The 24013-nt window shown below is 50.9% G+C and overlaps 1 protein-coding gene across 1 annotated transcript in view; it reads left to right on the top strand.

Moving 5' to 3' along the window:
• ADARB2 (adenosine deaminase RNA specific B2 (inactive)) overlaps window positions 1-24013 on the top strand; it is a 417306-nt gene that overhangs the window by 345646 nt on the left and 47647 nt on the right. Inside the window, exon 4 of the mRNA XM_049626747.1 lies at window positions 14418-14532. Within this exon, the coding sequence (XP_049482704.1) occupies window positions 14418-14532 (115 nt within the window). The remainder of the gene's footprint in view (window positions 1-14417; window positions 14533-24013) is intronic.

Raw genomic sequence — 24013 nt, 5'->3', positions numbered from 1 at the left:
CTCTGTGCTGACAGCTCAGAGCCTGGAGCCTGCTTCAGATTCTGTGTTTCCCTCTCTCTCTGACCCTCCCCCATTCATGCTCTGTCTCTCTCGGTCTCAAAAATAAATAAACATTAAAAAAAACTTTTTTTAAAAAGAAAATGTGGTGTGGGCTCTGCTGCCTGAAATTCTGACTCAGGGGATCCAGGAAGGGGCCTGTGGACCCACAGATGTCCCCAGGTGCTCTCCTGACCCCTGGGAAGTCCTCCTTCCCCAACTACCAGGGGTCCTCTGTTCCCTAAACTCCTACAGTTAAGATAGTCATAAAACCCAAATTTGTGTGAGAGGCAGAATTTCACAGTCCTGCCTCCACCTCTATGCCTGTTTAGGTTCATTAGGCTCATGTGCTCGTGTGGTCTGAGTCTAAGTCACACCTTCCTGCTCTGTCCACCTCTCTTCAAGCAGAACAGCGACGGGGCATGGCGGGGGGTCTGTGGCGGGGGCTCTGACCACACCTGTGTGCACTCAGGACCCCATGTGCCTCTGGCCAGGAGGCTGAGTTCACCCAGCCTTAGCTTGCCCATCTGTAAAGTGGGGTAATAATAGTATCCTAGGACAATAACGTAGACCAAGGGAAACACGACTCACTGCGCACTTAGCACCTGACATGCAGCAAACCCTTGAGGAATGTCGGCTACCATCTATCCCACGATGTTCTTCCTGTATTTCCTGTTTTGTATTACGGGCTTTTGTATATAGAGGACCTTGTCTTCTTCATCTCTATATTTCATTAGTGTCCTGCTCAATAAATTTTGATTTGTTCTTTTCCCCAGGGGACAGGTATAGAGATGAGATAACAGTGGAAATGCCTGAGACACTGTCTCCACTGTGGTTTCTCCGGGGCCATTGCGGACACAGCTGAGCTCTCCCCAGTGGCGGCTCTGACAATCCTGTTCCACTCTAGCTTGCTTTGGGGGGTGCTTCAGAAGCCGGGTGTGCTCTACGAGGCCCCCCCAAGGGAAATGCACACTGTAATTGGGGTGCACCGTGTGCGTGTGTCAGTGTGGTGATCGCCACGATGAATAGGACAGAACTCTCGTCCTCAGGCATCCAGGCCAATCGGGGCGACATTCATGCTGACAGTCACAAAATCATGTGGCCCGAGGACAGAATCAGAGAGGACGGAACCCGAAGCCAGAGAACGGTGGGCAAACAAGCAGCCCACGACGCAGGACAACGTAACTCCAGACAATATTTAATGCCCAAATGCGCTGTTGGCATAACACCGTCCTCCAGATGAAAACAGAGTAACAGACTGGAAGCTGATAAAAGATCAAGCGAATAGTTTAAGTCACCCAAAGCTGACCCATGTGTTCACTGAATAGGGACTATATCAAACAGTTGACATGTGCGTGATTTCTCCCTAAGACCGGCTTTGGATCCAAGAAGAGGCAGTGTCTGTGCGTGGGGTGTGGAGTACAGTCCAAGATGCAGCTTTCAGGCCGCCCCACTATTCAGCTGGTAACCAGGCTCCCTTAGGGCGCATGGCGCCGGAAGAGCAGCCGCCAGGTTGGGCAATGGCGCGGTCAGGGTTAACCCGGGCCCAGGGAGGAGTCAACTCCGGGAGGCGTTTCGGGAAGTTCTGTCTCAACACACATGCTCAGTATCGTATGCACCTGCCTAACGGTGCCAGAACGTGTCCCTCAAACGGCCGAGTCCTGAGAAAACTGTAATCTCACTGACCAACCAAATAAGCGAGGAGTATTTCTAGGAAACTTTGCGTTTGCATGAGTCCGGGCAACAATGACGACAAGAGCAGAGTGAGACACTGCATGTACACTACCGGGCACAGGACCCAGCATCTCACACCCACTCTCGCACTGCACCTGGTAAGAATCGTGTGACGTAGGCACTAGCCCCATCTCAGAGAAGGGGAGATCAAGGCCTACGTAATGTTCAGAGTCAGGCCACTGTTAAGTAGCAACAGCAGGATTTGAATCTGGGTCAGAAGGACATCAGAGAGTCCATGTTTAAGTCCTGGGCCAAATAACCCCTCATGATCTGTATACACATGGTCCGTAACACCCTACCTCTATCTGCGTTCATCACTATGGCATCAAAACCACTCTGAAACCCACAGGCATTCATTCTGCTCATGCACCTGCCGTTTGGGCAGGGCTTGGGGGAGACGGTGCCCCTGTGCTCAAGCTGGGCAGTTTGGCTGGGCGCTAAGGACCCCTCCCCAGAGGGCGTGGCCAGGAGCTGCAGGTTGGTGCTGGCTGTGGTCTGAGAGCTCGGCCTGGCCCATGGCCAGGACGGAGGCTCCTCCGCACAGGGTCCCTCCTGGCTGGGTTCCAAGAGGGAGCACCCCAGGAACAAAAGTCACATGCCACGATCCCCTCCTCGCTCTATCTGCTGGGACAATCTCCAAGGAGAGGACATAGGACCAACCACTGCATAGCGGCCACACGGAGGTCCACGGAAAGAGGAGCTGGCAGGATGGGCAACGCTGGCACAGCTGGCTTTAGAAAATACAATCTGCCAAGATACAGTACCTCCTAGCCTTGGGATCCACGCCACATGGTGCTGAGGTACCCAAGCAGGGAGCACAAAGAAAGGGCTTGTGGGAGCCTCGTGCCGGCGCCTGTCAATCGCGGTGCAGTCAGCGGTTCCCCAGATACAGGGCTGTGCTGCCATTCCCTGGCCCCAGGATGACCACCATCTAGCATCCCTGCGGCCTGTGTTTGGAGGCCTAACCCCGAAGCAATGCCCTCCCAGCCTTCCTTTCTACCTCCCATTACACCCGGCCCCTGGTCACCTGAGCAACACTGCTTCCCGAGATACTAAAGGTCTTCCCCGCCAGAAGAAAGCACATCATCCAGAAACGTCTCTGTGATGCTATAGGCCAGGTCTGCATGCCGAGAGTCAGAATCAGGACCATCAGGGGTAATTCCTGATGCCTCTTTTACAGACGCAGAAGCCGTGCCTCAGAGAGGCTACCTGCACCATTCCTCTGATTCCAATTTTAACGCTTTTTCCACTATGTGGGTGACAATAAGGATTTCGTTCATCTTTCATGACTTCCTTCAAATTTGGTATTAGCCCCTAGATAATTTGAGATATAGAATAATTAAGTAGTCAGTTAATTTGAATTACGTAGTCAGACTTTGAAATTAATGAGGCTTGATCGCCATCGTCAGCAAACAGGAATCATTCTGAGACCGAAAGACACTTCTTCCAGGGACACACGAGGAGCCGTGGAAGTTCATCTCCCAGTTAGTGGGATTTCTCTAGGCCACGACGGGCTGTCCACTGGCTGTCCACCTTCTGGAGGAACCCTTCTGCTGCCCAGTCCTAGAAGGGGGCACGGGCAGCCACGGCCCCTCCTGGCAGGCTCCCCCCCACCCCCAGGGCACTCCCCATATTCACCGAGGGAGCCCACAACTAGCACCATAGAGGGGATAACAGGGATGGGGTCGCCTGTGCTCCCAGATCCTGCCGGGCCCCGCCTATATGCAAATCTAACCTTTCCGATATTTCAGCATTATAAACCCAAAGACAGGATTTCAACAGGAAAATATTTACTGAAGGCTTTTTCTTTCATAATCTATCGATTTTAATATCCTTACCACTTTGGCTAAATGTCAATTTTACCCTGAGGACCTACGATTGCAAATTTGAACACACTTTATTTATTTACGGCATTCAAAATATTAGTGTTGGAAATGAGTAAAGTTTGAGTCTTTCAGTGTTCCTATTTAAAGTTTATTTTTCCTATTTGAATAATGCTGGTAATTTGCCACGGTAATTGGGGCCAACAGGCACCGGGCACAACCCCAGGCAGAAGCTAGCGTGCCATTTCGTGCAGCGATACACAGCTCGTTAAGTGTGGGGCCAGCTTCCCCACTTAACCTTTGGGACACAAGCACCTGATTATCACTATCATTTAACCAGAAGCCAAATCCTCTCTCCTCTGATCATTTCTGTTCCAAACGTCCAGCCTGTGCCAATCTGTGCGTGAACACCAGCAACGCTGCACATCTCAGATGTAGGCGCATCGGGGCTGCCGCTCGGAGACATTCCCCCCACCCCCGGCCAGCCCCACTGCCCGCATGTGCTCCTGCCATAAGAGAATGGGGGTGGGGGCATTGCTTTGTAACGTTCCCAGGAGGAGAGGCTTTTGGTGGCATCTCCTTCCCCAGCGGGTGTATGCAGGGAGGCCTCGTGAAGGACACATTAACCCCCTCCCACTGCCAAGGGACCCCTCTGCAGGCTTTTTCTAAACTGCTAAATCACCAATAATGAGTATAGCTGGATGTCTCTTTTTCATATTTAACAAAGAATTTATGTGGCAAATGACTTCAGTTTATTTCCCCAGGTGTCAGGTCTTTAAAGCCTCTCTGTGCACGCTTTTCTATTGCAAAGCTGGCCCTTCCCAGGTGCCCAGGGCCAGCCTCTCCTGGTACCACCCCAGAGCACACCAGAACCTCACCTGGCCACTGCAGGGGATGGGTGTCCGGAAGGCCACCATCCCACCCCAAGTTGTCTGAAGGGTGTGCTCCCACCAAAGGACTGAGCTAGACAGACCATGGAGGGGTCTCTGCAGAACCCCCTTCCCCTCCCTCCCACCAAGGACTGGGCTAGACAGACCATGGAGGAGTCTCTGCAGGACCCCCTTCCCCTCCCTCCCAGCCAAGGACTGGGCTAGACAGACCATGGAAGGGTCTCCGCAGGACCCCCTCATCTCCCTCCTATCCCTTACTCCTGGATGGCCGCAGGCTTGGGCACCTGCGCCTGGCTTCAGCTCCTGTGAGTGCAGGCTATCTCAGGGGCAGAACTTGCACCCGGGGCTGGAGGAAGCAAGAGCAGTGACAGGCTACAGCGGCATGAGCCCAAGGGCCATGGGTTCGGTGATGGGGTGGGTGAGGCAACAGGCTCACCTGCTCCAGAGCCCCCCGACCCCTCGACACCTGCCCCCGTGCAAGGCCTCCTGGCTTCCCCACTTGTCACAAAAAATGTCCCAAAGGGGGCCCAGCTGTCCCCAAATTCTGCCAGCCTCTACCCCTTGGAACAGAGGGGCCGCTGTCCCCACCCTGAGCAAGCGCTCTGAGGGGGCCCGAGAGTGCCGGGACCCCCACCCCCCTCAGCGCCCCCTGAGGCCCCCTCAGGGTGGAGGGTTACCCTAAGATCCAGCTGACTACCATCAGCGAGGGTCTTGGCACCACCTGAGCGAATCACCACGTGCTCACGGTCGTCTCAGAGCACATCCAGCATGCGCTTGGATTTAGGTTGTCTTCTGAGGTTTGAGAAACCGGCCCCAGAAGAGCAGCCGACACTACATGCTGAGACCCAACAGCATGACCCAGAAGGCAGACACACACCACCTGTCGCGCCCAGCTGTGCACATGTCCGGTCTCAAGCGCCCGTCTCTGCAGCCATAAGATGGGACCTCTGCTGTTCGCACGCTGCGTCCCCACTGGGTATGCCCCACTGAGCCCCAGGAAGCAGTCGGGGAACATTCACTGAGTTCTCACAGGAGCTCCTGGGCCTGGAACCTGGGTGTGATCTCTCATCACTACCACGCCCAGGTCCTTCACCCCACCCGTCCGAGCAGCTCATCCCCTCCCTGCAAACGCACCATCCCACCTCTGAACTTCTCCAGCCATGACTTCCCCAGGCTGTCCTGCTCATGACCCCGGAAACTTAAACTTAAACTTAAACTTAAATGACCCTGCAGGCCCAGCCCATCTGCATCCTCAGAAAGCCGTCCCCGAGGGGTCTGCCCCCCAGCCGCTGACCACAGATGACCTCTCTCTCCTGCAGGTGTTCCACTCTCCCCAGTGAGCTGTCTACACTACACTTGATTCACACAGTGGTTCACCACCTCCCTGCCAATGATCTGTCTACACTGCACTTGATTCACATGGTGGTTCACCACACCTCCCCACCAATGATCTGTCTATACAGAACTTGATTCACATGGTGGTTCACTCTCCCCCAGTGAGCTGTCCACACTACTTGGTTCACATGGTGGCTCACTCTCCCCCAGTGAATTATCCACACTGGCACTTGGTTCACATGGTGGCTCACTCTCCCCCAGTGAGTCACATGGAGGACATGAATCATAACCAGTCTATACTGTAACTAACTCACATGATCATTAACAAAAACAGAGATACGATAGCTCCTTAACCATGAGGCAATTTGTTGAAGATTAATTGTAATAGCACACTCACCACTTTTATAAAGTGTTTGACAACTAATGACCTCAAAATAATACCAGCTATAATTGCTATTACCTGTAAAATCAGTAAAAACATAGACGCCTCGTGCACAGGGCTAGAGCACGTTGTATATACATGACGTGCATAAGAGAAAGAAAAACTACTTTTCCAGGATGTACCACAAGAGGGGACAGGTTCTAGGTGCTCTTGGGTCTGGTGGAAAATCACAATCACTGTGGAGGCCATAACAGGAGCTCGGCCAGGGGCTCTGTTGTGAGAAGGGTGAGGAGGCTGACTGCCCATGGTCTGTGAGGCTCACGCGGACAGAGACAGGAGGCGGGTACGCAGGCACTGAGGTAGCTCCCACCAAGCCCTGGACGTGGCCTGGGGAAAGTGAGCAGGTGGTTGCTCTGATTCACAGTGATGCGTTTGTGCACTCGCTGTCGGGTCTTAGGGTTAACGTAGAAAGTGATGCTACATGGCACAAAAACAGACACTCAGATCAGTGCAACAGACTAGAGAACCCAGAAATGGACCCACAAACGTATGGCCAACTAACCTTTGACAAAGCAGGAAAGAATATCCAAAGGAATAAAGACAGTCTCTTCAGCAAGTGGTGCTGGGAAAGCTGGACAGCGACATGCAGAAGAATGAACCTGGACCACTTTCTTACACCATACACAAAAATAAACTCAAAATAGATGAAAGACCTGAATGTAAGACAGGAAGCCATCAAAATCCTCAAGGAGAAGAAAGCAGGCAAAAACCTCTTTGATCTTAGCTGCAGCAACTTCTTACTCAACACATCTCCAGAGGCCAGGGAAACAAAAGCAAAAATGAACTACTGGGACCTCATCAAAATAAAAAGCTTCTGCACAGCAAAGGAAACAATCAGCAAAACTAAAAGGCAACCAACAGAATGGGAGAAGATATTTGCAAATGACGTATCAGATAAAGGATTAGTATCCAAAACCGATAAAGAACTTAAACTCAACACCCAAAAAACAAATAATCCAGTGAAGAAATGGGCAAAAGACATGAATAGACACTTCTCCAAAGAAGACATCCAGATGGCTAACAGACACATGAAAAAATGCTCAACATCACTCATCATCAGGGAAATACACATCAAAACCACAATGAGATACCACCTCACACCTGTCAGAATGGCTAACATTAACAACTCAGGCAACAACAGATGTTGGCGAGGATGCGGAGAAAGAAGATCTCTTTTGCATTGTTGGTGGGAATGCAAGCTGGTGCAGCCACTCTGGAAAACAGTATGGAGGTTCCTCAAAAAACTAAAAATAGAACTACCCTACGACCCAGTAATTGCACTACTAGCTATTTACCCAGAGGATACAGGTGTGCTGTTTCAAAGGGGCACATGCATCCCCATGTTTATAGCAGTGCTATCAACAATAGCCAAAGTATGGAAAGAGCCCAAATGTCCATCGATGGATGAATGGATAAAGGAGATGTGGTATGTACATATATACATATATATGTGTATATATATATATACACATATATGTGTATAAATATGTATATATATGTATATATATACACACACACATACACAATGGAGTATTACTCAGCAATCAAAAAGAACGAAATCTTGCCATTTGCAACTACATGGATGGATCTAGAAGGTATTATGCTAAGTGAAATTAAAGAAAGACAAATATCGGGGCACCTGGGTGGCTCAGTCGGTTAAGCGTCTGACTTCGGCTCAGGTCATGATCTCGCTCTCCGTGAGTTCGAGCCCCGCATCGGGCTCTGTGCTGACTGCTCAGAGCCTGGAGCCTGTTTCGGATTCTGTGTCTCCCTCTCTCTCTGACTCTCCCCCATTCATGCTCTGTTTCTCTCTGTCTCAAAAATAAATAAACATTAAAAAAAAAGAAAGACAAATATCATATGACTTCACTCACATTAGGACTTTAAGACACAGAACAGATGAACATAAGGGAAGGGAAGCAAAAATAATATAAAAACAGTGAGGGGGACAAAACAGAAGAGACTCATATAGAAAACAAACTGAGGGTTACGGGAGGGGTTGTGGGAGGGGGGATGGGCTAAATGAGTAAGGTACATTAAGGAATCTACCCCTGAAATCATTGTTGCACTATATGTAACTAACCTGGGTGTAAATTTAAAAAATAAAATTAAGAAAGAAAGAAAGAAAGAGAGAGAGAGAGAGAGAGAGAGAGAGAGAGAGAAAGAAAGAAAGAAAGAAAGAAAGAAAGAAAGAAAGAAAGAAATTCCACAATACAGCCTGACCCATGCGCTGAATACTCTGTAAGTTCAACAGCGTGCTATTAGTTCCCATGCACTCACCCGTCCCACAGGGATGGGATGAAGTCCGAGTGGCCCACGGGCATACCCTGGAATTTGAATCTACGAAAATAATCAGTGACGTGAGCTATTTGCAAGCACTCTGGCTGCTTCTACCATAAACCAAGTGCCAGGTGGGGAAGAAAATCGAATTATTTTGTGATCTGATTAGTTGGGTTTGTGGTAACCAAAGTTGACTGTATACATTAAATCCCAAGTGATTAAAACATAAATAATCCCTAGTGTTAAATTAGACAGTAAGGACATACCTCCCAACGTGAATTCTGAGTTTCCATCTAGCTTGTAGCCCCACATAATCAACCACAGCATCATTTACATACACAAAAGCAACTACGAAAACCTACCTACAGCCGTAATCATGTGTGCGACTTAATTAAAAACCAATCACCTAAAATAGCCCGCGTTGCAGGAGATGGGGGGGGGGGGGGGCAGAGAGGGGAGGCTTCATCCAGGAAGATGCGGAGGCAGGGCAGAGACGCCCCAGGGTGGGTTTCTCTGGGCTTTTCCGAAGCCCACACACGTTTAACTTCTCAAAGACCCCACAGGTCTGTACAGAGATGACTCGAGTCCCCGCAACCGATGCTTTTTGTGCTGATTTCTCTCCTGTCCACTTTTACAACCAGGAAAACCGAGGGACATAGTTCAGTTCATAAATATTCCATCTCCCTGGCAAAACCACAAGCAAGGATTTATGGGCAGTCTTAGGAAATAGCATCAGTTACGTAGCAGAGGTAAATTTTCAACAGTTCACTAAACCCTCCCCTGTGCTTTAGTTAGGTTGCCACTGCCCGAAGTGAGGAGGGTCAGACACATCTCGGCCTTTCTTTTTACGTTTACGTTTATAAAATGTTCATGGAGAAATGTCCTTCACATAAATGCCAAGGACCTCTAAAAATGCAAAAATAAAGCAAAAGATTGTAGCAGAGGAGATGTTTTTTAAAAAACCAGGTCCCAATGGGGAGTGCCCAGGCCAGAGGGGAGGGGGCAGCCAAGGCCGGGGGCAGGGGGAGCACGTGTGCACCCCTCAGAACTGCTTCGGGGCTGCCCCAGCAGCCTGTCCTTACCACCAGCCATGGCTCCGTCTGTCCTGTGTCCTGCTATGTTTGTCTTTCCACCTGTGCACGTCACTGGCAACAGAACTGTGCAGAGCTGCTGACCCACGCTGTCGGGGCCCTGGAGCCCAAACACCCCCTAGAGGGGACCAGGGTTAGAGGTCAGCTCACCCGGATCTACGATGCCTGGAGCGTCAGCTGTGCAGGCGGCGTTCTGTGCACTATTCGTTTCCCTTAATTTGTCAGGCTTTACATGCTGTTTCATAATAAACTCCTCTCATTCTTATGCTGGAGTAAATAACGCTCTTGCTGCAACCTACATCCTCAAAAGCAGTGCCTGAGTAGCCGAGAAACCACCCGGGTGCCAGTGGGTGGGCAGCTGGCTCCTCCGTGGTAGCTCCACCCTCAAGAGTCTCCAGCAAGGTCGGGTACCCAGCCAGGGGACAAGAAAGGAAGGATGGGGGAGCTAGACAGCCGGAGACAGGAGGGGTCCCACACAAACGTCAGCAGCCAGAGCAACACATGACACTGTTGCCAGAAAGGTCACTCGCTGCGCCATATTTCACGCATCTGTGGGCTGGATGTTTGTGTCCCCAAATCCCCAGGTTGAAACCCCCACCCCCAGGTGGCTGTATTTGGAGCAAAGCCTCTAAGGCAATGATCAGAGTCAGATGAGGTCGTGAGGGTGGGCCCCACAGCAGGGTCAGCGTCCATACAAGAGGAGACTCCAGCTCGCTGTCTGTGCACACACCGAGAAGTGGTCCTGAGAGGAACCATCCACCGGCACCCAGGCTCAGGCAGTGGTTTGGGACGTCCTCTTCTGGGAGCCTCACAGGGCCCATCAGGTGCACAGAACGAGACACCTCCTGGGCTGATGGTCTATGGCTTCGCGGACATTCAGAAACTTCACTTTCAAGGGAAGGAAAAAGGGCAATCAGAGGTCCGTTGGAATCCCACCTCAGAGCATACAAGGCATGGGAATCAGACCTCAGCACCTTGAAAACGTACTGGAGAAGGAAACCCTCAATAAAATGACGAGGCAACCTACTGAGCAGGATAAGACACTCACAAATGACACATCCAACAAGGGGTTAATATCCAAAATCTGTAAAGAACTTCTACAACTCAACACCAAAAACCACCCCAAATAATCCAATTAAACATGGGCAGATGACCTGAATAAACATTTTTCCAAAGAAGACATCCAGATGGCCAACAGACACACGAAAAGATGCTCAACATCACTCATCATCAGGAAAATACAAATCAAAACCACCAGGAGATACCACCTCACACCGGTCAGAGTGGCTATAATTTAACAACTGAACAAGCAGATGTTGGCGAGGATGTGGAGAAACGGGAACCCTCTTGCAATGCTGGTGGGAATGCAAACTGGTGCAGCTGCTCTGGAAAACAATGTGGAGGTGCCTCAAAAAGCTAAAAACAGAACTACCCTACGATGCGATAATTCCACTAGTATTTACCCAAAGAAAATAAAAACACTAATTCACAAGATACACACCCCAGTGTTGATGGCGGCACTATCAACAACCACCAAGATATGGAAAGCAAACAAGTGTCCGTAGTTTGATGACCAGATAAAGAAGAGGTGGTGTATATACACAATGAAATATTACTCAGCCATAAAAATGAATGAAATCTTGCCATTTGCAACAATGTAGATGGAACTAGAATATATTCTAAGAAAAATCAGTCAAAGAAAGACAAACACCATATGACCTCACTCATTAATGGTCACCAGAGGGGAAGTGGGGAGGGGGGGCAGTGATAGGTGAAGGAGACTGAGAGTCTCCTTCATATCATCAGGAGTGCTGAGTGCTGAACAGAGTTATCTCATCCTTATGTTGCACACCTGAAACTAATATTGAATATAACACGGTAGCTTCACCATACTTCAATTTTTTAAACATTTTTAGAGAAGTGAAAGACAGGCGGTCTGCCCTTGAGCCACTTAAAACCCTGGGGAAGCCAGAAGAAGGCAGCACGTGAAGCCCCAGGAAGCCCATCCCAGAGAGAGACTGCACGGACAGCCACCTGCAGGCGCTATGGTGCCCAGCAGGCAGGGTGCACCCCAGCAGTTAGGTCCCCCCACAGAACAGCATCTAGACTCTCCCCCAACGGCCAGCATACTGAGGAGCCGGAGGGAGGAAGACCACGTCCTCCTGTGACCTGACAAAGGCAAAAGGTAAGGCCTTAGGCCCACTGGTTCCTCAAGGTCCATCTCGGCTGTCAGCTCCGGTGATGCCTTTCTGGCCCCCTGTGCCTAGACAGGAGCCTCATTCTCCGTGGCCAGGTGAGAGCCCCTCCTCCCTGAGAGGCAGGTGGCACCGAGGCTGCGTCTTCCACTGGTCCTGCGGGAACAGTGCCCAAAGGCTCTTGCCCAAGAGCGGGCCTCTCAGACCCCCCACAGAGCTCTCAGACCCCTGTTCCCACGGAGCCCAGCTCCCTGTTTGTGTCCCGTCAGTCAAAGCTCTGAGCTCCCCTGCCCACTAGCCTCCAGAGGCTGGACCTAAGTATGTGTCAGGGGAAAGGATAAACCCTGCCCTTGGAGGTGGGGCCAAGGCACCATGAACCCTACCAGCCCCGTGTCCACACCTGTAGCTGCTCGAGAAACAGCAGTTACGACTGCCCAGGTCATGGTCCGGGCGCCTGGCAAAGCCTGATGATGCAATTAATCTTCCCACACAAATTAAAAAGTCAGGCTCATCCAAGACGTGCAGAAATTACCCAAACTCACACTCTGTGAAAAACTGCTGCCCTCTCAGTTACAGCATGAGCGGGGACGAGTCATGACAAGGAGAAATGGTGTGAATGTGGCCCCAAAAAGGCATGCCCATGTCCTGCCCCGGAGCCCGTGCCTGGGTCTATGCAGATGTGAACTGAAGGAACCGAGGTGAGCTCATCCTGGATGAGAGTAGCCCTAAACCCAGCGACAGGCATCTTGTAAGAGACAGAGAAGGAGAGGCAGACGCAGAACAGAAGCCACATGATGATGGAAGCAGAGACAGGAAGGACATGGCCGCAAGCCCAGGGATATGTGGAGCCCCCTCCCGGAAGCTGGAGGAGGCGGGAAGGACCCTCCCTGGAGCCTCAGGAGGGAGAATGCCTCAGACTACTGTCTCCAGAGCCAGGCGGGAACAGATTCCTGCTGTTCTGAACCACCCCGTTTGTGGTCTCCGGTTCCAGCTGCCCCAGGACACCCACACCCAGTGCGCCTGGGACACGTACCCACTCTCTCTGGACCTCCATCTTCGGGTCACACAGGACAGGACGGTCTCCAGGATTCGTCTTGCCCATGACTGACTCCACAGTGCCCAGGGGAGGTGAGGCACCTCACCCAGCAGCCTAGCTTCCTCTGGGGCCAAGCCAGGGAAGACCTCCCAGCACACATGCCCCACACCCAGCAGGCCCCACCCGTCACACCTGTATGGCACCCGCCACTCCAGGCTTCGGCAGCAGCCACAGCAGCACAGGGAAAAGCGCCGAGCCCCCAGCGGCACTGGACAAGCGGCCGCCAAAGCCTCAGTGTCGTAGCTGCACGTTTCCAGCATCCGAGAGGCAGGCTGTTTCTGTATCAACATGTTTCACTGCCCGTAAATGCGCTTTTTTAAAGCGGTCTCTATCTTTCGCATCTTTGCCAAGACCTGTTCCTGTCTGCAGCACAACGGGCAGACACCTGGCGGGAAACGAACGTCCGTCCTGTCACAGAAACGAGCCACTTGCCCACCTCGCAGCTAAGCGGATGCTGGACGGGGCTACAGGAAGATGCCACCAGTGTCTGCAGCGACCAGGGAAATGATCATTAGTAACAACGATGGTGATGAACGAAGAACACTTAGGAAGCCCACGGCAGCACACCCAGCATTTCAGACACGTGAGTGCATTCATTGAATCCTCATGGAAACACCGTCAGCTCAAAACAAAGAGGATTACCTTATAAAATGGGCCCTCGTGACTCACACCACATCTCTGCCTCCAGTGCCGTGAAGGGCACTGCATCCCAGCCTGCCTCCTGCAGCAGAGAAGCGACACGGCCACCGTGGGGCCATGTCGGAGGGAGAAGGGTGACGAGAAAACCACATCCGTGGACCACGTCGGCCTTGTCACTGCAGATGAGCGGCTTCAGTAGGGACGCGGGTCACACTAGGAAAATTTCAACACGTGGGGTTATGTCAACTCAGTGTGTGTGTGCGTGTGTGTGCGCACGCGCTGTCCGAATGTATTTGTGCACAGCTGTGCATATGCACGTGTGTGGGTACGCACTGTGAATGTGTCTCTGTGAGTGCTCGTGTGCGCATGCGTGTGTGCATGCGCACGTGTGCAGAAATGTGAAGGCAGACTGTGGGTTAGCAGGGAGCAGCTCAGCCAGGAGGCACCTGAGATCGTGGGGTACTTAGAAACTGGTTCCACAACCCCGAAGACAGGGAACCAAGTGTGTGGTTTGTGCAAGCCCCCAGCTCCACTCAGGGTTCTATGAAACGAGAATCCCAGAAGGACAGCCCCAGGCTGGCCCCTCCAAGGGGCAGGGGAGGGTGGGAGTGTCTGTGGCCTCCCACGGGCAGGCTCTGCCCAGACTCGGGGCCAGGCTTGGGGTCCTCCCCCACAACCGTGGCCTGCCACCGGTTCAGCGTAATATCTGGTTCTTTCCCCAGGCCATGGGGTCGTAGGATAGTGGGCATGGTGTCGTCTGGACACCGCACATGGGGACGTGGCTTGGAGGAGGAGGGAGGCCAGGCCACCGCCCGCGCTCAGCCGTCAAAGAGGCCCTGGTGCTTGTGTCTTTCAGGAATTCGCAGACTCCGTGTCCCAGCTGGTCACACAGAAGTTCCGCGAGCTGACCGTGGGCCTGGCGTCCGCGCACGCCCGCCACAAAGCACTGGCAGGAATCGTCATGACCACAGGTAACACCTCTTGTTTTCCCCGTGGGAACCTCACCTGCAAGGAGAGGAGATTTAGTGTTTGCCTGATCTTGGGAGCAAGACAAATCCCTCTTCCGCACGAAGACGCCAACAAGAGAAACAGGAATAGGACCAGGGAGCTCTGTGACCAGAGTAGATAGTCAGCAGAGCCGTGCCACCAGTGGCCGTAAAGCCCACCACCTCAGAGCCGGCTCTGCCCACGCGCCTCGGGTCCCACCAAGAAGGGCCACGTGAGGACCTGGCCTGTGTTTCCCATTAGGCTCCCAAGCCGCAGTGGAGAACACCGGGCACGTTGGTGTTGCTAGCACTGGAAGCCAAGGTCAGGCCCAGCCGCCGACCGGTGCCGTGGGCGGGTGGGTGAGGAGGCTGCCCTCGGGTGCCTGCATCTCCTCTGCACAGGGAGTCTGAGTCCCCGCCGGGTGCCAACCCCAGCACAGGACATGGGGCGCTCTCCTTCCTGCCAAATGGATCGCAGACGTGGCACCCGCCCCACACGAGCAGCAGGACGGGAGGGGAACTTCCAGACTGCAGAGAAGGTCGCGGCCTGGGACGGCCAGGGCAGGAGAGGCGATGGCTGATTTTCAGCAATCAGTTTTAGTGAAAGCGTCTCATTACTAGCCTATGAATAGTAACTAACCGGCTGGTTGTGTGAATCCTACTGTTTCTGGCTCCACAGCTCGGCACGAGTTGGTAGCGACCTGCTCAAAATGATTATTGCAGAAATAACTGACTTTGGGCTAGGTTTCACACAGAGACTTTGCGTGTCTACACAAAGACTATCTATCTGATGACAAAACAGATTTCGGTTAAAAATCCATTAAAACCAGATAGTCGGCATCGTTTTCCTATCATCCCAGCCCCGGGGGGCCCAGTGTGAGGATGCCGGGGGAGCGGCAAAGCCACTCAGGATCCCATGTCCTTTCCATTCAGGGCATCTTAGTAAGATGGAAATAAAAGTGCCACCCCCACCCCCCCCACCACCACCTGCTGTTATTTGGTGAGTAGGATGAGGCATATGAAATGCTTTGAAAGGTAACAACTACTGTAGGAGGACAACGTGCTGAGGCCAAGGCAATTCAGTTTTGTCAACGATACCACAGTGTCCAGTGCCTCCATTCGGCCCTAGTCACCGACACCTGCCCCCTCTTGTACTTGCACAAAGATCTGTCTCCTTGTAGAAAATGGGATATTCTAAGTTGAGGGCTAGGACTCCACCTCCATCGAGATCATTCCTGCTGGACATGGCCATTCTTTCCTCCAGCCAGCCAGCAGCCCAGATGCCTCTACATGCCCGGCACCATTCTGCACACTAAGGGGGTGCCAGGAAAGAAGAGTCCCCACTTTAGGACATAATCTAGGAAACCGTGAGAGGTGCTAGAGTCCAAGAACAGTCGCTTGGGTTTGAATCCCAGCCCCACCTTCAATTAGCCATGACTATAGGTCAATCAGCCTCTCTGCAACTTAGAGGGAAAAAAGAAGGAAGGAGGGAGGGAGGGAGGGAAGAAGATAAAGAAGGAAGGAAGAAGGGAAGGAAGGAAGAAGGGAGGGGGGAGGAGGGGGGAGGAGGGGGAAGGAGGGATGGAAGGAGGGAAGAGGGAGGGGAGGAAGTAAAGAGGAAGGGAAAAAGGAAGGGAGTGGGAAGGAAGGAAGGAGGGGAGGAAGAGAGGAAGGAAGAGGGAGGGGAGAAAGGAGGGGAGTAAGGAAGGAGGGAGGGAGGGGAGGAGGAAGGAAGGAAGGGGAGTAATATTTTGCAAAGATTCGTGGGAAAACGGCATGTAAAAGTGGTCAGTGAATACACCGTTTTATGTGCTGACAATTTACCTACATGAACAAAATTTATTCTATTAAGTGCAACTGTACAAAGTGAAGTTTCACTAATTAGTAACTTTAAACGTTGAAGAATAAATTGCTGAAATTTACTTTCCTGTTACAAAGAGATTTAATAAACATGTTGATTAACAAGACATTAGGGAGATGTGTGCAGAATTACTGACAAGTATTTTCTTTAATCATTGACTTAAAGCTGATGTGACACTTGACCCCAGTCCTAGTACAGGTATTTAAGCTAATGCCTAGGAAGCTCCAAGAGGGAAGGTTGTTCTGGCTCGAGTTCCCATCTGTGTACCAAGTTGTAAAAATGCAGTGATTCCGCAGGAAAACGGGACTCAGAGGCCCGTCCGCTTCTAGGTGGGCGAGACTCAGCCCCTGCAACGTGCTTGCCCTTGTGTGGCCATCAGGAGAAATCTGACTGCAAAAACATACACCTGCGAATAGAACAGCTTTTACTTTTATCTAAATGATGCAGTCACTGGTCAAAACTCCAGAAGAGAGCTCGGGTCGAGACACAGCGCTCTCCTGCCAGCCCCTCAGGGAAGCCGTCACTCATGGTCTATTCGTGTCCTCGCAACTCTCAACACTATCGGTTCCGTGTTCACTGTTTCAATTCTGAGTAATACTGATCTGCACCATTACAATCGGACACTTTTTTTAGTTTTCATGATATTTGTAATATTTGTAGTTTTAGATAATATGCTTTTACTTCTTGTCCTACAAGCGGAGAGGATTTATCTTTACTTTGTGCTCTGCCTTGCAAGTGGCCTAGTATCACTGTACGTGTCTATCTGTATTGTCGTGTAACGATACTGCACTTGTACTCTCCGCCATACTGAAGTCTTCCCTACTCCGTCCAGTCATCTGAGGTTGGAAACCAGCACTTGGCCTCCACACGGTCAGGATGCTGTAGGGCCCCAGCGCCAAGCACGGGCTGACCTAGGGTTGCTGTGTCCTGAGAGCAGTATCATCCAGTCTTACAGATTCTCCTCCTGCCACCACTCAAAGCCATGTCACATTTAGGATCGGCCCAAATCTGTAGCTAGACTTCCTTAAAGACCTTCTGAGGTAGTGTGTGTGTTTTCCAGAACGCTCAACTTTCTTCTATTCCGCTGAAAAGAAGGAAGTGCCTGCAAGTCCCTGTGTCTGTGGACAGGTCCACACCCTCCCCCAGCTGTGACTGTGCCCCCAACACACACGACGCCTCTTTCTCCTCCCTTCTCCCTGTCTGACAGGTGCAGCCTCAAGAAACACTTTAAAACGCGTGGGGAACAGAAACCAGCAGGCTCGCTCACCAGGCAGTGTCCTGACTGTGCCTTTCGTATTACTGGAATAGCTTTGCTTAGGGAGAATTCCACACTGAAAATTATTTTCCCTGCACATCTGGAGGGGATTTTTCTATTATCGCTTACTAATGTTTCTAACTAGAAACATCCGGCTGACAACTTTGCCAGATCACCCCCACCCCACCCAAGGAAGGGAAAGGGTCCTTTCTTAAACTGAATGTTTTAGGGGCATCGGGGGGGGGGGGGGGGCTCATTCGGTTAAACCTCCAACTCTTGATTTTAGTTCAGGTCATGATCTCATGGTTTGTGAGTTCAAGCCTTGGCTTGGGCTCTGCACTGACAGTGTGGAGCCTGCTTGGGATTCTCTGTATCTCCCTTTCTCCTTCTCTCTCTGCCCCTACTCCTGCTCGTTCTCTCTCAAAATAAATAAAAATAAACTTTAAAAACAAACAAACTGAATGTTTTCTAATTTCACAAGAATGTGTGCATGTGGGAGCCATGCACCCACCCTGATTTATTTAAGCTGTTGTTTCTGCACTGTTTCCTTCTATCATTCTGTTGATAAATTCCTTCCTTTACACACTTTTTGTCAAACATTCAGTATTCTGACTGAACCTTCGGTCTTACTTCCTGATGTCGTCTACCCTTTTCCTCTGTTCTTGGGCACTTCTGAAACTTCCCTGACCCTCTTCAACTGCCCGTCGCTTCTTAAATTTTTTTTAACATTTTAAAATTTATTTTTGAGAGAGAGAGAGAGACAGAGCACAAGCAGGGGAGGGGCAGAGAAAGAGGGAGACAGAATCCAAAGCAGGCTCCAGGCTCTGAGCTGTCAGCACAGAACCCAACATGGGGCTGGAACTCACAAATGGTGAGATCATGACCTGAGCCGGAGTCGGATGCTCGACCAACTGAGCCACCCAGGCACCCCTGCCTGTCGCTTCTTAATCTCTGCAATCTTCATCACTCATCACCTCAGGTTCCTCCCTTCTCCTGTTTTATTGAAGTGATGCTCCTCCCCACAGGTCCCTGGGGAGACTCAGCAGCTGAGGCCTGGGCCTCCTCTGTGATGGAGCTTTGTTTACTGTCTCTGTCTCTTTTTGGCTTTTGTCTGAATATTCACATTCGTGAGAAAAATACTAGCTCAACTATCACCAGTGCAGCTCTGATTTCCTCTAGAATTGTATCCCTTTCCGGGGATACAGCGGAAGGTGGGGGCTCCCCCGATCAGAAGCCTCCTTGACCCAGGTGGGTCGGGACCAGACAAGGCCCCTTAAATTAAAAGTCACCCAGTGAACCCGCCCTTGGGGCCTGCTGGCTGGGTGCCTGCTTTCTCTGAGCCCACCCCGCAGGCCATTGCTCCCTTGTGACGGCTCCTCCCCGCGGTGCTGGGATGTCATCCTGCCCCTCCACGCCGCCACACACCCCCCAGAACCCTTTCCTTCAGTGGATCCCACGGGAGGAGAAGCAACATGTCACGAGAAGCAACATGTCACTCACTCCGACCTCCTGAACCGGAAACCTGGACACTGACCGTTTAGCCAAGTTGTCAAGCAACAGCTCTGTCTTCTCCTTTGTGAAGCAAGTCGGGTGTTTCCATGAGAAAGAGATTCTTGAAGGGGCCTTTAGTAATGATGATTTTCATTTGATATGCAAATTTATAATTTTGATAGCACTTTTGCACACACTAATCAAGTTAATTGCTACAACCCTGAGAAGTGGGAAAGGCAGGAATCTTAATTACGGCTTTTAAGAAACACAGACAAGGAGACCAAGAGGCTAGGTGCCTCTCCTGAGTCTCGGCAAGATGTGGGGGTCCCTTGAGACTGAGCACGAGGCGTCGTGCTGAGATGCTCGATCTTCGCCTGAAAATGACTTACTTCTAAGCTTGTTAAATAAACAACCAGAAGAAAGACTTTCCTGGTGTGTACTCTCCGAAATTCATGCTCCAGCTCGTCTTCCAGTGGCCCGCCCTGCACAACACACCCGGAAGCTACGGCTTTGACAAACATCTGTCTGGTTTCAGCTGACGTTCAGCTATAACTGCTCACAAATGCCTGGGATTTAGGACTCCCCAGAAAAAAAATGCACAACTCCTTGAAAACGGGACAGGGAAGAAAACGGTGAGGTCAAACTTCGTGAAAACAGCCCAGAACAGCTCCATTCAGCACATCAGAACCGTGTGGGCCGAGCAGGCCGGCCCGTCTTCCTGGGACAATCTCAAAGTCCCAAGCAACAACATGGAACACGTGTTCCACTGTGTTTCAGAGTGTGTTGCTCTGAACCTAAAATAACCACGTGGGGCGAAGAAATCTGCTTCTGGGATGTCGCGCCATGCTCTGGCGGGGCACGGAGCCAGCCACCAGGTAAGGCGGTCTTTGCCCCGATCCTCCCATGGCACCCAGTGCCCCAAAGGCCTCAGGGGGCTGGTCCCAGACCCTGCTGATAGGTGCAGAGGCAGGCGGCAGGGAGGAAGGTCCTGGTGTCCAGGCACATCACCACGCGTGCGGCCCCATCTTGTACAGTAAGGAGCATGTGCGACAATGATTTTTAGGCTTTGGTGTAGACGGTGAGGTCTAAACCACAAAACGCAGGGTGTATTTTACTGCTGAGCCTTGTGTAGCATGACTGCTGACATGTTTACACTGAACGCCCCTCCTTAAAATGGAGAGAAGGGAAGAGCCCTCACTCACCCAAGTCGCCACAGGCCCAGCCTGTCTCCAGAGAAGCTCGCAGTGGGAGCCCCCCTGGAGAAGCCACCTGCGGAGGGGCAGCGGCCGACCTTGGCTAACCCCACACCAGACACCTGAGTCCTCGCTTCTCGCCAGACGCGCACAAGGAGACACAGACGGGGAGGAAGGCGGCAGTTCTGAACTCTCTCTCAAGATCGGGCGCCCCCGTCAAAGCTGTTCAAACACTTTGGCATTTTCCTCATCATGACATCACAACCTGGCAGGTAACTGCCCCCAAAGAGTTCACCGGTGGAAGAAAACCGCACGGTTTTACTTCAAGGCATTTAAACTAACCTCAACTTTATTCTAGTCTCTTAAACTATAATATTTTTGTGACGAATGAATGATTGGAACCTGTGGGATTATAATGCAGCAGCCTACAGCCCAGGAGGGGTGTGGTCAGGTTGATTTTTAAGGGGTCCTTGAACACACTCTGTTTATCATCTGCTCCAAGAGTCCTCTCCTCATACAAAGAACATGTTTCATAGTCAACATAAGTAATAAAAGAACACATGGCTTTAATGACTTCTACCAGCGGATGTCACTAGTCTGGCTGCAGATCAGAGGAACCAATACCTGTGACACTAAAGGCTACAAATCACAGCATTTCTTTGGGATTCAATGGCCCCTGTCACAACTTTATACGATTCCCTTTCACCCTCAAAACCTTGACAGCACTAGTTTTGTCCCCATTTGCCACAGGAGACAGCGGACAAGCTCCTGTGACCTAAGTCTGAGGTCAGTAGCAGAAACAGGGTCACCCGACTCCAAAGCTTGGGTCCCGGTGCAGGTCACATCCTGTGGCTTTATGTCCCCACCCGGCACTGCCATCCCCAGGGCAGCGCACAAAGCTTGTTCACACAGCTTACGAAATTTCCTCCTAAAGTCCACGCATCTGCAATGTTTAGAGAATACAGCCCTGCGGGATGGCTGTAAACCGAGACGCTGATGGGAGAAAAGTCTCCGTCAAAAGTGAAAACGTTTCCTTCGGTCTTACCCATGGCCCTCCCACACAAGAGGTGCCTGAGCCAACATTTTTAAATGCACTTGATTTCAAACTAACTAAAGGAAATTTAAATGACAGAAACAGAAACTGACAATAGGAAGGAAAAGAGATAATCAGGGTCTGACCAAGTGAGGACAGAGGCGAAAGGGCAAGCGCTTGGCAGCCTGAGGCAGACACTGCAGGGTGCCGGGTGGCTCCTGCTGGGGGACACTTCCCAATGGCTGGGCCCTACATCAAGGCTGGCCGCTGTCTCCACAGGAGATTATAGAAACCCTACTGCCGGGGTCATGACACTCAGTGGGTGCAGCGCTAGGAAACAGGGAGTCAGAACTCATTTCTACACCGCAACCTTGGGCAGTCTGCATGTGGGATAAATCCATAGTTTTGATATTCGTTTCTTGGATGCTGGTTGGTATATTTACCTTTATTTTCAGAAATGTAATCATTTCCCTCCAAAATCAGAGGTTGTGTTGTGAAAATTCCATTCAAGGTTTGAATGGGCTAAGAACCTCTCCTTCCCAGTTAAATAAACAAAAGTACATTCCAAACGATTGCCTAAAGTTGGCGCGCCGGGGCCAGGGTGCACTGGGGAGAAGCCCACCGACTTAGAAGTTCAGTGCATCAGATGGAGGCCAGCCAGAGAGCAAGCCAGCCCAGTCACCTTCCCACGACCCGGTACCGGCTTCCTAGTGGGGAGAGGTGACCGCGTCAGCTAGTGAGCAGACAGTCCAGTTCTCCCGGAACTGACCAGGGCGACGCAAGAGGCCAGCCAGGGAGAGACATTCACTCCAGTCCTGGAACTTTTCTCGACTGTCTTCCTCTGGGACAGAGTGCTGGTGTGCCTGCCTCCACTCACAGTGAACCACACTGAATCACCATGACAGAGACCTTCCAGAGCTCAGTGTCCCCAGCTGCCCAGCTGCAGTGTCTTCTGGGACCTGGCACATGCCCACGAGGTGGGGGCCAGGGCACCACAGCAAATAGGAGCCAACTGCTGTGCTGGGCTGCAGTGATACCCTTAGTTTCTGAGCCAGGAATCTCATGTCTTGAGCCAGCATCCCTCAGGCAGTAACGGGCTGACCTGCCACCTTGTACATCAGGTAGAGTCCCAGACCGTGACCAACACCCTCCCAGAGTTTCTTTACACAAATGCAAGGAAACGCACACAAGAGGTACAGCCGTTACATCATTGCCCTGCCACTTGGCTTTTTTCACGCAACGGTTTATTTTCCCTGCTGCTGGACACAGGCCCTGAGGAGGTGTGCTGTTACAAACACTACTGTGCCACATGGCTGTGTGCCCACATCGTTTTCACACACGGCTTATGAACGGGTCACATAAATTGCCAGAAACAGAACTGCTGAGTCAAAGGGTACATGCATTTGTGAGTTTGTCATTCAAATGCACTCTATCCATAAATATTCCTGCCCCTGCTCATAAGGGCAGAGGCTACCCCACAGCCTTTCCAACTGTACATTAATAAACCTTTAGATGTTGACCAACCTGATGGGTGAAAAACTGCGTCTCATTGTATTTTGAACGTCATACTCTTTAAATCAGTGAGACTGTTTTTCCATATATTTAGGAACACTTTTTATTTACTTTCTGTGAAATGTTTTTATATAGCCTTTCACATTATTCTATTGGGATTTTTTTTCTAAAAGTTCTTTATATATTAGATACAAATTGTTTGTGACACAAATTGTATTTTTCCCGTTTTTAGTTGTCTTTTTACTGACTTTAGAATGTTTTTCTGTTGAGAATTATTTTATGCATTTGAATCTAGCGATTTTTACTACTTTGAGACTTTTAATTATAATTAGAAAGGTCTTTCACCTGCCAGATTTGTGAAGAGATTATCCCATGTTTTCTTCTAGCACATTGACATCTTTTTAGATTTTTTTTATTTTTAAGTAATCTCCACACCCAACATGAGGTTTGAGCTCATGATCCCAAGATCAAGAGTCACACATTCTACCGAGTGAACCAGCCACGCACCCCCACGTCTTCCTTTTCCTAATAACCGAAGGCCACAGTTTACATTCTTGGTGTTGTACGTTCTGTGGGTCTGGACTAATGTGTAACAACATGGATCCACCATTACAGTGTCACACTGACTAGTCTCACTGCCCTAAGAACCCTCTCCATGTGTCCCGTCTCTTCACCCCACACTCCCCCCGGCCCTGTAATCATTGATCCTTTTCTGTCTCATACTTTCGCCTCTCCTGGAGCGTCATGTAGCTGCAGTCACACAGTGTGGAGCCCTAGGAAGGGAGTTGGCGTCCTTCACTTGGTAATAAGCATGCCAGTTTCCTCCATGTCTCTTCATGATTTGAGAGCTCATTTCTTTTTAGTGCCAAATACTATTCTATTGTCTGGACGGGCCGCATCACCCGAACACTGTTCCACTGCCTGGGCGGACCACATCACCTACTAACAGAGAACATCTTGGTTGCTTCCAAGTTTGGGAGATTATGAATAAAGCTGCTGGAAACACCCATGTGTAGGTCTTCATTTTTTTGCGCCTAAACCTTTGATCTGCCTGGAATTGGTCCTGGTGCATGGTGTAAGGTGAAGATACAATTTTATTTCTCAGATGGCTCTTCAGTTAC

This window comes from Panthera uncia, chromosome B4 (genome assembly GCF_023721935.1).
Source record: "Panthera uncia isolate 11264 chromosome B4, Puncia_PCG_1.0, whole genome shotgun sequence".
Taxonomy (NCBI): domain Eukaryota; kingdom Metazoa; phylum Chordata; class Mammalia; order Carnivora; family Felidae; genus Panthera; species Panthera uncia.
This window is presented reverse-complemented; position numbering and strand designations above follow the sequence as displayed.